Source organism: Procambarus clarkii, chromosome 81 (assembly GCF_040958095.1).
Source record: "Procambarus clarkii isolate CNS0578487 chromosome 81, FALCON_Pclarkii_2.0, whole genome shotgun sequence".
Taxonomy (NCBI): domain Eukaryota; kingdom Metazoa; phylum Arthropoda; class Malacostraca; order Decapoda; family Cambaridae; genus Procambarus; species Procambarus clarkii.
The window spans coordinates 23,805,163-23,819,779 of record NC_091230.1 but is presented as its reverse complement, the minus strand read 5'-3'; the positions used below and the strand labels follow the sequence as shown (position 1 = coordinate 23,819,779).

At 37.2% G+C, this 14,617-nt stretch overlaps 3 protein-coding genes across 7 annotated transcripts in view; 2 read left to right on the top strand and 1 right to left on the bottom strand.

Annotated features, from left to right (window-relative positions):
• LOC138357997 (tubulin alpha-1 chain-like) overlaps nt 1–153 on the bottom strand; it is a 44,773-nt gene extending 44,620 nt beyond the window's left edge. Inside the window, exon 1 of the mRNA XM_069315401.1 lies at nt 121–153. Within this exon, the coding sequence (XP_069171502.1) occupies nt 121–138 (18 nt within the window). The 5' untranslated portion in view covers nt 139–153. The remainder of the gene's footprint in view (nt 1–120) is intronic.
• LOC138357999 (uncharacterized) overlaps nt 1–14,617 on the top strand; it is a 381,281-nt gene that overhangs the window by 303,485 nt on the left and 63,179 nt on the right. The gene's annotated exons all lie outside the window — the stretch shown is intronic.
• Nucleotides 2,348–14,520, top strand: LOC138357995 (cyclin-C-like). Of its 3 annotated transcripts, none has more exons than XM_069315399.1 (7): nt 2,348–2,461; nt 3,261–3,367; nt 5,514–5,720; nt 7,100–7,223; nt 8,178–8,305; nt 8,522–8,711; nt 12,874–14,520. In XM_069315399.1, exons 1-7 carry the CDS (start codon nt 2,430–2,432, stop codon nt 12,878–12,880), a joined length of 795 nt encoding a protein of 264 aa, XP_069171500.1. In that variant the 5' UTR covers nt 2,348–2,429; the 3' UTR covers nt 12,881–14,520. The 3 variants fall into 3 exon arrangements, with proteins under 3 accessions (XP_069171500.1, XP_069171499.1, XP_069171498.1); XM_069315398.1 differs by having other exon boundaries at nt 8,522–8,759; XM_069315397.1 differs by having other exon boundaries at nt 8,522–14,520.

Here is a 14,617-nt window from a genome sequence, read left to right as displayed (position 1 = left end):
TACACATAATAAGTAACAATGAAAACAAAACCCCTTATCCACTTGGCTTATACACAAACAAAAGAGAAATATACACGTGAAATTTATGTTAAATAATAATGGTGCAGGTTAATACTTTACACAAAATGCTGTGGGCATCTACCGTCACCCCAGGGGGGAGGGGGGGGGGAGCCGAGAGTAGATGTTACAGCTGAGAGCACTCGAAGGGTAGTCTGTTGAGCTGGACGCTGGCAAGCCCTGTTATATGGGGCATGACGTCATAGTTGGCACAAATTCTGGAGTTTAACAATCAGCCGGCAGGTAAACGATCGTTGGCTGGCTGGTGGCGTCTGGTCCCCGTCGAAACAGCAGGTGTCACAGGTGCTGCAGGGTGGAGGGGAGGGGGGAGGAGGAGGTGTGTAGACATCCATATATTGTGGGCACGTACTGTTGCTGTCGTTGATGTTGAATTTTGGTGTTGAAGCATGCAGATAAGTAGGTGGTAATGGGACAGGCGGGATCTACTGCTAAACAGCAGGAGATATACAATTAGGTTATCTAGTCAAGGATAAGACTAAACTGGAAAAGGTTCAAAGATTTGCCACCAGACTAGTACCCGAGCTGAGAGGTATGAGCTACGAGGAGAGACTACGGGAATTAAACCTCACTTCGCTGGAAGACAGAAGAGTTAGGGGGGACATGATCACCACATTCAAGATTCTCAAGGGAATTGATAGGGTTGATAAAGACAGGCTATTTAACACAGGGGGACACAGGTGGAAACTGAGCGCCCAAATGAGCCACAGAGATATTAGAAAGAACTTTTTTAGTGTCAGAGTGGTTGACAAATGGAATGCATTAGGAAGTGATGTGGTGGAGGCTGACTCCATACACAGTTTCAAGTGTAGATATGATAGAGCCCAATAGGCTCAGGAATCTGTACACCTGTTGATTGACGGTTGAGAGACGGGACCAAAGAGCCAGAGCTCAACGCAAGCACAACTAGGTGAGTACAGGCTATAGCTTCCAGTTCCCGACAAAACGAACGAATTTTAAGACTATCTGCTAATATCCACGTGTTAATGAACAGTTGCAAAGCTCTATAAGTATATCATGCCATTTCATATAAAACCTTTCATAACATGAGCCGTATTCATATATATAAGTTGCTGAAGAGGGTGTCCTAGCTCTGAAGTGCTCTCTGTTGGTATAGTTTTACTTCCTGTAGTTCCAGCCTGCCATGGGTAACGATATCCAAGCTTAATTCTAACAGTTGCAACGTTACACTGTCTGGCGGACGTTTTGTGTTGCTCTTCGAGTGTTAGTGATTGATTTTGACAGCCCTAACTGTTTTAAGTTGCGTGGTTTTAACACCAGTCATTGTGATATCTAGATCTAGTTCATTTTCATCAGAGAGCTCTCTTCTGATGACACATTAATTTTAGGGATATGTTTGAAAGTGGAAGATTATATACTGCAGTGTTCAATACTGACTAGAAGCATTGCAAGAGCATCAACGTTATCATGTTTAATGAACCTATCTACAGCAACCTCCCGCTGGTCAGGAAGAGCAGTTACTCTAAAGGGCAGAAAGCACGTATGTATATATATTTTTTTGTATAAAACGTTATATATTTATATGTTTAAAAACAAGAACTATATATACAGATAGCACGAAAAATCCACTAGAGAGTGTGGCATTGTAATTGCCAGAATTAGGTGGGATATGTATCTATGGCAGGTGGCTGCAGGTAATGAATCCCACTATGGTAAACATTCCAATTGTAAGCTGTGTGAACAACAGCCGGGACATATACTCTCTAACACTATATCTGTGAGTGTCCTGTTACCAATGTTATCAGACCAAATGGTATGAGTTACTTTCAGCTCTGTGACTACTTCATATACACATGAATATTGGAAAAAATTATTGTGCTCTACCCAGATTTTGCTATAGTGCTGGTAATAGATGCGGCCTGTGAGATGGGGATATTAGAAGAAAGTTAATTTTTAGCTACACTCCGCAATCCTTCACTGGGCTGGACGGTAGAGCAAAGGTCTTGCTTCATGCAGGTCGGCGTTCAATACCCAACCATCCAAGTAGTTGGGCGCCCTTCCCCCCCCCCCCCCCCGTCCCATCCCAAATCCTTATCCTGATCCCTTCCAAAAGCTGGTTGGGAACTTTGACCCAGCACTGACTAGTTTGTGTGAAATGTAATATATTTTTTTATAATTGAACTGGTTTAAAAAGGTTCTAACATTTTGATTAATTAATCAGTAATACTAATTTCATAATTTTTAAAATATAAAATGATACTTTTGAGAAATTCTTTAAAAATATATTTAGACCATCGCTTCAGTAAATACTGTTGTAACCGACCCAAAACAACAGTCTTCAGTCTGCCGTTGGCCGTAGTTTTCGCTAGTAATTTTCTATCAAAACATACATCATGGCTGGTAATTTCTGGCAAAGTGCTCACTAGTAAGTGTTTCTTAAGTATTCAATAACCAGTAGATGAGTTAAATTATTTGAATTTGTTTGGAATTTATTCATGTTTCTGTAGGGTTTTCATATTTTAGTCCTAATGTAACTATTTGGTTCGCCTCGCACAATTCAAATTGAAATTGATATGTTACATAATTGGTTAAGCTATAGTAGTGATAAAATTGAAGTTCATGGCTCATTAATGCTTTCATATTAGCGAAAAAGTTAAACCTCCCTGTCTTGGGTGCTAGTGGAGGCTTGGGTGGGAGTATGGGGTGGCCTTCCCGTAAACCCAATTACAGTACTAACAAAATCGGTAGTTGGGTTTGTTCTCACCTTAATCAAATATCCTGGGGGATGAATCCCAGGCAGGACAGAAGTGGTTGGAAATGTTTTCTTTCACCAAATCCCTCAGTTCACCTAGCAGTAAATAGGTACCTGGGAGCTAGTCAACTGTTGTGGGGGGGTTCCATCTTGGGCAAGGTCTGGCTGCCTGTCCTAGAGGCAGTACTCTAGACCGGCTTGGGACCAGAACTGTGTGATCTGAATTTTGGATGTGTCGCTGTTCTAGAAACAGGAGCTCCAGGCTGCCTCATGAAAGTGGGTTTTGAGGTACTAATGATGATTGTTTTATATCCAGTGTCTTCTCTTTAGCATTTATCCTCCATGTTGAAATAGTTATGGGTTAATTGCTTTATAAACATGTTAGTAGGAACCAGATACAGTATTTTGGTTCAAACCATACCTTATCAAACATGCACATGTGAATATGTTTATGATACAAATAATTTTTTAGTCAACAGTGGCTCTTGGATAGTCAAGACCTAATACAAGAGCGTCGGGCAGACTTGGAGGTACTTACTGAGGAGGAGTATCATAAAGTTATGATTTTCTTTGCCAATTGTAAGTCACTATTTTGTTTTATCTCAAATACTGTACTATTATAAATGACATGAGTTTACATATGCTTGTGAAATCACATAGACTTTTGGTGAATTATATGCATTGTTTATAAGTTACTCATTACAGTACTTAAACAAAAATTGACTGATTCATGTTTCTGTTGATGTATAAAAAACTGATTAAATGAGTTAAATGATGAAAATACAATTTTTAGGAAACTGATTAAATGAGAGGAAATTTAAAAGATTTTAGACTAAAGTATAAGCATACTAAATGAACACTGGACTATAAAGGTGAAATGCATTATCTGAACAAATACCATATGTTTCAAGATTTATCCCCTCAAAGAGTATCACATCAACTCTTTTATAGTAGGCAGGAGAGCACAGCAATACCTGTGGTTTGTGGGTATTGCATTATGTTCTGGGGCAGCAGGAGTTACTTCATAAGCAGATGATGAGTCACAATAACGTGGCTGAAGAATGTTGACCAAATCTCACACTAGGAATTGAAGAGATGACGATGTTTCGGTCTGTCCTGGACAATTATCAAGTAGATTGCCATTATCACAATAGACTTGATAATGGTCCAGGACTGACCGAAACGTCGTCGTCGTCTTCAATTTCTAGTGTGTGGTTTGATCAACGTTACTTCATAACCTCAGTCAATTAAAGTTCCCTTCACTCCTTCTGTGATTCATTGGCAAACATTAGCATACATTAGTTTCTTATCTGGGAAATAATTAATATGAAGCCAATACCCAGTGGAAAAATAGGGGTCATCAACTGTTAATGCCTCTGACAACACTATATTACCCCCTTGAGAAGAGGATGGGCTGGAAGAACTTAACATGTCCCAGGAACAACATCCCAACCCATCCCAAACAACATCTTCTCAAGGCATGGCTAGAGCAGCTCTTAGCTCAGGAAACTATTGAGTGCCCCAGCTTTTATTATTTCAATGAATACTTTAATTGTAAAGCCTAATTTGATTATTATTTTGTTAAGGTAAGATAGGCTTGGATTAATTTCTTAGGGTTTGTAAATTATTATCAGAATGAAATTTTGCTAATGCTGGAATATTAACTATTTTATCAATTGAGTGGGGAATGTAGCTATTCTTTTAAGAATTACTCTTTTCTTTTTTTTGTGATAGGATGAAATTTTATAATTTGAGAAAATACAGGAAAGGTTGTTTCATTATATTCAGACTTTGATTTTTATAAATATTCTTTACTTTCTTTTTCTACGCTGCTTCTATTTTTTCTCTAGGCTGATGCCTTTCCACCCCATGAAAATGGGAAATGGGATGATGAGTATGATGATGTGTGGTGGGGAGGAAGGGGGGGACTGCAGTCCTAGCAGTTGCCATTTAGAATTTATACCCATGTAAATGTTGTCTCGTTTATCATTATTCGTGAATCTTTACCCTGTTGATTACAGATTCATTTAGTGTTATGAAATATTAATTATTAGATTATGCCATGATATGTGAATATTTATCCTACAACAAATAGAAAGTCAGAAGGTGCCACCTTAGTCACAGTTTTATGAACCATCAAGTATCTAATGTGTAGTGTCAAATCCTGTTAGTCAGACATTTTATGGTAAGTAAAATCTAAACCACTTCTTAAAAGGATTTAATGGTTCACACAGGAGAAAATAGCTTCAAGCTCACCAAGCCTCAATATAGGACAGAAAAGAGGCTTTCTCACCCATAACAGGAGATACTTTTGTGCCCACTAAAATACTAAGACAGAGATTCAGCTCAAAATACAGCTTGAATCGTCAGGAATAGCGTGACCTTCCACAAGCCACTGACTTTCTGTCCTTGCTATGAACACTGGAGACGGTGGTCATGTAGGCACGTAAATATAGTCTATATATTGAACTGTAATGAATATTTATATATTGTGGTGTGTTTCTGGCCACAAACATTTGATCAGTTTATCAACGTTAATCTGCATAATAATGCCTAACCTCTGGTCCCTGAGCATTGGAGAGTTTGTAAATGGGTTCTAAATTTATATCTATTGAACTTTCCAGCTGATAAAGAACACATGGAAGAAAGTCCTTTTAATAAATAAGGTTTTAAAGTAGTAAAAAATAAAGGTAAACTTCACCTTTTAATATTCGTTGTATTTCAGTTATTCAACAGCTTGGCGAGACCCTGAAATTGAGACAGCAAGTTATCGCCACAGCAACAACTTTCCTTAAGCGGTTCTATGCAAGAAATTCTCTCAAGTGCATTGATCCTCTTCTTCTAGCCCCCACCAGTGTCTTCCTTTCATCCAAGGTGGAAGAATTTGGAGTCATTTCTAATAGCAGATTAATATCCACCTGTCAGACTGTAGGTATGCCAACAAATGATTTGTTTAAAAAGTTCCTTCTTTGAAGCAAAAAAATCAAAAAGTGTGATGTCCCTTTTTTCTCAAACCTAGTTGAGGCATCATATTCTTCTTGCTTATTTATTAATTTTCCTAAATGGTTTTTCTTAGTTTTCTTACATATTTTGTCCCTTTTCTTATTTAATACAGTTATTTCCTTATTGAAATGAACATTCATGCAACTATTTTAAATATAAATCACTGGGCTAGGCAATGAAACACAAACGTTAACCCTGCAACTGCAACGTTGGGGGAAGAGCCTGCTACATTCCTAACAGTTACGTGGAAAGGTTTTCAAAACCCTCATTATTCCCAGCTCTTGTGCCACCTGGTACCCCAGTATACTGTACCTAATGTAAGGAGTCAAGGCTTGTTAGACTATGCTACATTTTCATCCATTGTAACAAGGTATAAAGTGAAAGAAGAATACAGATATTACAAAAGTACATTGCACATCCATTCATTGTATCATTCACATTATGTAGCATCGAGGATAAACAAACACCATCACACTTTAGCAGTCATCCACAATCATTTAATTTAGCATATGAAATTCTTTTATTTTTCTGTGTTCTTTAACAAAAGGTTGTACACAGCCAAAAGTGATCTAAATTGCTTTTTCTACTTTCCCAAATTCTGTCTTCTATTGCAAGTTTAAAATCTTGCTTCATATAATATAGTTTATTTATCATGTTCCATAGTTCTAATAGTTTTAAGCTCAGTACTGTAAGTAACTGAGCTCAAAGTATGGTAAATAACTACACACTACTGTAGATAATTGTATAGTACTGTAAGCAACTAATGCTGCAAGTAATAGTTACATATTTATGCAAATTACAGTGAAAATTTAATTTGGGTGACTTTGCTATTCTCTTTTCAGTCTAGTGACTGAAAAGAGAATAGCTGCTTTCTTTTTACTGCTGCATTTTACCCGATTACATTTTCTTGCTCTGTCGTAGTCATATAGTTATTATTTAGTTTTCTATATTTGCCTTAGTTGTAAACAATCCTTAACTTAAATCTTAAATTTTAAGATTTCCTTAACAAATCTTTCCTAATTTTTATGTTCTTGTAGTGTTCAACTTTCTTTAAGTCCTTGGCCTTCTTCAACAGGTCTTCTGCTTGTTTTACTTTTACATACATCAACATACATACCTGTATTCTGACAGTTTGTTAAATTTTGGATTATGTACCACCTTCTTTGTCTCGGTCGTTCCCTGCCCTTAGGTCTTGTATGTTGCATATTCGAATGGATTGATTTAACTTTTGTACTTGATGGTGGTTAATATAGGTTATTGCAAATGTTTTTTGACCAGGCTATAACTGAAGTTAATATTACTTTTCAGTGAAGAACAAGTTTTCTTATGCATACAACTCGGAGTTCCCTTACCGGACTAACAACATACTAGAATGTGAATTTTACTTACTAGAGAGTATGGACTGCTGCCTCATAGTTTACCAGCCCTACAGGTAAGAAAGGTGTCAATTATTTTTTGTTTAATAGGCTATTCTTTCCTTCTATTTCTGGAGTTTCTGCTCTTATGTAAAGTGAATGATTTTCTGCCATCAGTAGTGTATAGTATTTTGTTTCATATAAGGTTGTATGGCAATATTTCCTTAAATATGAATTTAATAAGACTTGAAATTGAAAGGTTAATAAAGTTTTTAAAACAATACAAGTATTTTTAGGCATAATAAAACTACTAAACCTGTTTTCATAAAGTTTGCATACCTTGTTTTCATTTTGAGAGATGAGTTTGTCTTGGTTTATGTCCCACAAATGCTATTTTAAGAAAGGATATCCAATTCTTTTTTTTACCCTTTATCAAGACAAAGAACTGTTTTTCAATATCAGTATTGCACATACATGTATTGTCTTGGGACATTATTAAAGAGGTCAGTCATTAGCTTCATAATCAAACACATTATGTTATCACACTAACAGAAGGGAAGAAAATAAATACTGTAAATTAAAAGTAAGACAATCTTTGTAAAGTACTTTAAACAATGAGGCTAAAGAACTTGCAGATTTCCCTCATTATTAATTTAGTGTTGTGTATTTTTGTAGCACACACATACAACACTAAGTAGGGGTAGTGATAGAGAATTTATGAGTTAATTTTCTATTTCTAAAATAAAATTCCTATGCTGGTTTTCTCCCTTCCAGTTAGGTGTAAAATTTGTAACAACAGTTTAAATAAAGACTATTATTGTGTCAAGGGTTATATTATATTGCCTGTCTGTATTAATGTGTATATATATTTACAGTTCTAGTACCTAAAAGGGGTACCACCTCTGGTGCAAGTGTAGATACCCATAGCCTTGGAGAAGAAAATTTTGAATACTCAGTACTGGTGAGAGAGGGATGCCTATACTGTATATTTACAGTATATATAATGTTTTTGTTTATTTGATATATTTCAGACCCTTAGTACAATATATGCAAGATCTTGGTGGGGAGGGCGAAGTGTTGCAGCTGGCATGGCGGATTGTCAATGACTCCTTACGCACTGATGTTTGCCTACTTTTTCCACCTTATGAAATTGCTCTCTGTAAGTTGAAAGGTTTTTAAACTTTTTGGTAGCTTATTCTGTGGCTATAGAGATAGTAATTCTTATCTGTATACAGTACAGTATTTTAACAATAAAATTTGGCAAATTTCCTAGATTTTGAAAATTCTGTAGTGCTTGATAAGACGGAAATTGTTGAATAAAAAATAAAAGAAATGTATTTTAAATTGATTTTGAATAGATTTTTAATATTTACAGCCTGCATTCACATGGCATGTGTGGTTCATCAAAAAGACTGCAAACAGTGGTTTGCAGAATTAAACACGGACTTGGATCGCATCATGGAGATCACCCGCTACATATTGAATCTCTACGATCTTTGGAAGTCATACGATGAGCGGAAAGAAATCCAAGGATTGCTGCAGAAGATGCCTAAACCCAATACCCAGTCAGTTCCTCGGTGATTAGAGCCAAATATATATGAAGTCTGATGAAGGTGACAGTAGAGCCTGGTCATTCAAGTGAAGACTTCATATCAGATAAGAGGAGGATTAAACTTTAAAAGTTTTCCTTTAAAACAAATTTTTAGTATCGTATTATCTATTGCTATTGTTTCTCTGGTCTTCATTGCAAATTTATTCATTTTGTTTTCTATTTCTAATGACTATTAGTAAATGCTAGTAGAGTATTTTTTTAATTGCAAATGAGGAATATTCATTGCACTCACCACTACTTTTAACTACATATTGGCACTGTACAATACATATTGGGACTGTACGCACATAGATCATGAACATGATCTATGTACGATTTAGGTTTCCACCTGTCCTCATCGCACAGCTCCTTTAATTATGGGAGATCCTGTTGGCAAACCTTCTGACTTTAACATCCTTTGTGCTGTTATTTCATTTGCTTACCTTGCACATTGCTACCAAGGTTGTCTTGTTTATGTGCACTTCAGCAATGGATTTATTGGTATAAAAGAGCACGTGTTTTCTGTGGGGGTGCCTTGTCGGCTCTCTGGAGCTATTGGACTGATATTAGCTAATATTAGTACGAGGCTTCAGTCATGTGGCGTTGTCATGCCTACCTTGGACCACTAACCAGAATATTACTAATATTAGCTAATACCAGTCCAATAGCTCCATGGAGCTGACAGGGCTATACCCAGAAAATAGTATTTCATGACATTCAACGCTGGTTTTTTCCTTTATGGCTTGAAGCTGTTAGGAAGAAGTTTCAGTAAGTTCTTGTTATGCAATTCCTGCTTTTTTGTCCTATAGTTTGCATTAGCTTTTCCGTACATTGAGGTGATATCTGCAAATGTTGATAAAATGGATTCTATTTCTCTAGGTAGATCATATACATATAACAAGAACTGCATGGATCTGAAGAATGACATCAGTATACCCTTACCTAGAGGAATACCCACTCAGATAATCCAGCCTGCCTTTTTATTATATAAGTTATAAGATATTTGCCTATGGGGCACCATATCACAGAACCTTGTGGCAATGTAGACATATACAGTTCACTCGCACAATTATTTCTAGCTTGATCTTCATCTTCCTATCGTTAAAATCTCTTGGGTTAGACAGGCTGTGCCTTCTCACTCCATGTTGGTAGTTCCATGACAAAGCCCATGGTTTCCAAGTGGTCTCTTGTTGAATTTCTTAGTATCTTCTCCATTACATAGTCAAAAACTTTGTGCTCCCTAAAACATAGGCACTACTTAACTACAAGGTCTATCTCATTATTTTTAACCCTTGTGCAGTGGCTATGGAAAAATAATCATGCCTGCCTATGCACACAAAAATCTAATTATAGAATTATTAATTTATATGCAAAATTTAAGAAAAACACAAAAAATAAGTGAATATTTATGATTTTATTGGGTGGAAATGCTCTGGAAGGTCGCGTGGTGGCTGTCAACACCTCGTGCTCGACTTTGCTGACACTTCCTGTGTTATTCTTCCATGTTTCACCACTTGTTTTTCTTTATTTACAAGTGTGTGTGTGTGTCGAATAACTTGATAAATCACATCATTTACTAACATATGATGATGTTTTAAATAATGATTGGTTTACCTGGTATACTCCATTACAACCAATATAGAGTAGTACTAGAAAAGGATATGAACATAATACACAATGGTGTTGGGCTCTGTGTGATGTCATAGGGCCTAATTGGCACTATATGGGAGAGAGAGTAGATTGAAACAAAGGTGTAAGCCACCAATGTGCACCCACAGATGATAATCGTCATATGATGATAACCGCATTCACTTAGTAAGTAACTAATGAGAGCAAGATTTTTCAAGGGTCAAGGTAACCTTCATTACCTATTAGACCTATTATACCCTTATAATATCATAGACCTGTATATATCCTTATTTGCATCAAATGTGTGAAACCCAGACAATAATAGTTTAAATCGTCATGTGACAATAACCGCATTACCCTGTGACTGAACATATGACAGTGACCAATACCTATGTGTTAAACTGTCGGATGTTCTACTATCATCCTACTAAAAAAGGATTTGTAGGTTTTTGCTAACAGCTTACTCAGCTCCTTCCTTTAGCAGCCTTTTGCAAGAGTTTGTCTGATCCTATTGCCTTTTACATGGCCAGTCCTCTCGACCATTGCTATCTGCATCAATAGCATATGTTACTGCCCGCTTTCCTTTCAGTTTTAGAAACTGTTATTGCATAGTTGGGAATACATAACAAAATTGAGCTTTTTCCTTATTATTTTATCGCCTTATCTTGAGATGTTATCTTGATGATTTTGGGGCTTTAGTGTCTCCGCAGCCCGGTCCTCGACCAGGCCTCCACCCCCAGGAAGCAGCCCGTGACAGCTGACTAACTCCCAGATATCTATTTACTGCTAGATAACAGGGGCATCAGGGTGAAAGAAACTCAGGATCACGCCTCCAGTGTTCTGTCCGCTCAGCCACCGGCTCCTTACACAGTGTTCTTGTTTGGGATACAGACCTGTTGCTCAAAGCCTCTAGGCTGTCTTTTTCTTTTATATTGGAACAGCATTTACTATCTTCCTGACATCTGGTATCTCCCATGTAACCTATTTTCTCCTCTACCACATTCCATAACATGGCATTTATTCACATTGAATTCCATCTCCCATGTGTTGCTCCATTCACATATTTTGTCAAGGTCATCTTGAAGAGCATGATGGTCATTTAAGTCTTATTTTCACTAGTAGCTTAGCATCATCGGCAAACACATTATCATCATTTTGTACACCCCTTTGGTTGATTGTTTATACTGTATATACATTGAACACTACTAGTGCTAGTATTGAACCTTGTGGCACTTGGACTGGACGGTAGAGCGACGGTCTTGCTTCTTTCAGGTCAGTATTCAGTCCCCCTGACTGTCCAAATAGTTGGGCACCATTCCTATCCTCTGCCCAAGCCTAAACCCTTATCCTTTCCAAGTGCTGTGCTATATAGCACAGCACGTGGAAAGTAAGTAAGCACTAAGCACAATGGCTTAGTGCTTTCTCCTGATAATTACCTTTCCTTACCTCTACTAGTAACATTTCTCCAATACATTGCCTCTAATTATCACCCTCATTTTTCTGTCAGTGTGTGCATAATTACCAAGTATGGCTATGGATAAGAGCTAATCTTGTGAGATTTCATCTTCTCTATAGTCCTTTTCCATACTGTATATAGTTTTCAAATTTCTATTTGTGCTTGCACACACAAACCTATCATTCAGTTTATTCCATCCTTTTGTGTTTGTGAAAGAATTCCCAAATGTTTGTCTTGGCCTCTGTTTTTGTCATTTGAACGTGTGTAATTTTTCTTTGATGTTGAGGGTTTAAATAACTGCTAATTTATTACATTAATACTCCTTGTGGCTATTATTTTCTTCGGTCTCGGAGCTATTTATTAGCATGTTTTGTATCTTTATTTTATTTGTGTTTTTTGAGGTATGAACACCATGCTTCAGTTGTATTTTCTAGCTTAGATCTCACAATTATCATAAACAATGTTTTTGAAGGTAATTCTGAATTTGTGTATGAGTGAAGATTGTGGCTTGTTGCAACAAGTAACCATGGTATACCTTGTTGTGGACAGGGAGCCTGTTATGGTTATTGACTTCTCCCTAAGCAGGGGGTGAGGCTTTCTGCATGGTCACCCATCCAGGTTGAATGGGTGACCATGCCTAAGTATCGCACAACATAGGATGCTTAACTGCTCAAAGCACACATCACTACAGTACCGTGGCATTGATTATGCAGGTTTTACTAGAACACGATTCCAGTTGGATCACATGTGATGCCATAAAGGAGAAAGTAGAAGGTAGTGAAAAAGATACAAGAGAAGTTCACAAGCAAAGTAGAGAAGGAAACACTAAAAAATATGAGTGTATTTAAGTGACTGCAGCAGATCATTAAATACAAGTGTAAATAGGGTATTGTACTAGATAAAGGAGACTAATGTTAAAAATGTCAACATTTGTGTTACTTTTAGTTGAAGCACTACTGTAAATAATTAAAGTTTATATACTGCATTACAAGTATTCCCTATCAATGTCTTCCATGTTTCACCTATTTTTACACTTCTCATTTTTCAACAGGGCATAAGAGAGAGTAATGCTAGCCTGTTTTTCTGGAAGGATCCTCTTTGAGGCCCTGTGAGCTTCACTCTTGTACCACCAAGCAATAACCCAACACCGAGGATTACACTGTAACCCGCCTCTGAGACCCATCCACCAGGGCTCGTTGCTTTGACTGTTTTTGTATGCTTTATGATTGTGTTCTTACCACCCACAATACATGTGCCGTAGCATTCTACTTTGTTCCAACTGTGGCCTGGGTTGCTTCTCCTGGAGTTGGCTTGTATTTCTCTATACCTCGCCATAGATGGTGGGCTGCCTCCTTTATGAGTTAACTCTTCTTGAGTTGCCTCATTTTTGGCCATTACTTGAGGTTTGTTCTTCCCTGCTGGGTCTGTTGATGGCAGTCATTTTTATATATAAAAATTGAGAGAGAGGGGGAAAGAAATTGTCTTATGTTCTAGTGCATATTAAAGACCCTACTGCCATGGTTATGAGCCTTACACTTTAGCCGAGTGGCAGATGAGCGGTAAATGTGCCTCTTGGGATCCCTGCTCTCTGCATACCTACATGTTTGTGTGATGGTTTGAAGTCAGTCTTTTCATCCCTCTGTGGGGTATAGTGTCTGGTGTGTGTGTATTCGGCTGGGTCATTTTGGCTTCTCTATCCTGCTTGGTCAGGAATGGTGTACAGCTTCCCCTCAGACTGTAGACACTGTGCAAGCCAAACTTTACAATGTTGAATTTTGCAGCCTGTCTAAACTGGGTGGTGAGGATGCTGGCTTCCTGCAGGTCACCTGAGCTGCCATCTGATGGCAGTCAGGCACATCAAAGTCAGGGTGTTTACCCCACAGCAATGACTTTGTCTTGTTTACCTAGGAGTGATTAATTTTCCTCACAGTCGCCTGTTTACTTGTGCCTATGCACTCTAGTGGGTTTTCCAGTGTGGTTGGTCTCGTGTCCCGTGCTTTTCTCATCTTGCCTTGTAAAGTGAGCCAAATTCTGGTCCTGATTCCTGGTAGGCCATGAATGGGTCTCGGAGGCTTGTTGTTTTGGGTCGAGGTTTGCTGGTACCAGCGTTAAGTTTTGGAAGTTACTGGAGGTCCATCAGGAAAGGGTATTTCATTACACTCATCAATGATCTGTATTAAAAACAGCTGACAGTATGCTAACACTGTCAGATGTTAGCAAACAGTTACAGTTAGCATTAGTTAGATGTAAGATGACTTTCATTGACATAATTTTTTTAATTACAGTAATGAGAAAATTCAACAAATTAGATCTAATAATTTTTATAATTTTTTTTTACTATGTTCTTGTACCCCAGTTTCTTCACTGAACATAAATGGAAATGTCCTTCAGTCATCCTTTTACATTTCTCATCATTGTATTAATTTATATACACTTCCACTCTGATCTTCATATAAACTTGATTTTTTCTACTTGCCTCATTTCCTTGTATCTACTGTTGAAATGATATAACTTTAGTGACTACTTGAAGGTAAATGTCAGATCAGTGGTAGAATGCCGGTTACTTCATGTAAATAATTAATTTTCTTAGAAAATAATGATTATTTATGATTAAGTTCAGAACTACTGTTGTACAGTTGGAGTTCCTGTAAATTGTATGTAATAAAATTTGTCATAAATATAAAAGTATAAAATTAAATCTTTTTTTTATATTTTTCCTCTGGTTCATTTGTCTATTTCTTTTGTCTACCATATGTAGGGAAAATGAGCTAAGCCTAGAAATAAAAATCCTGTAA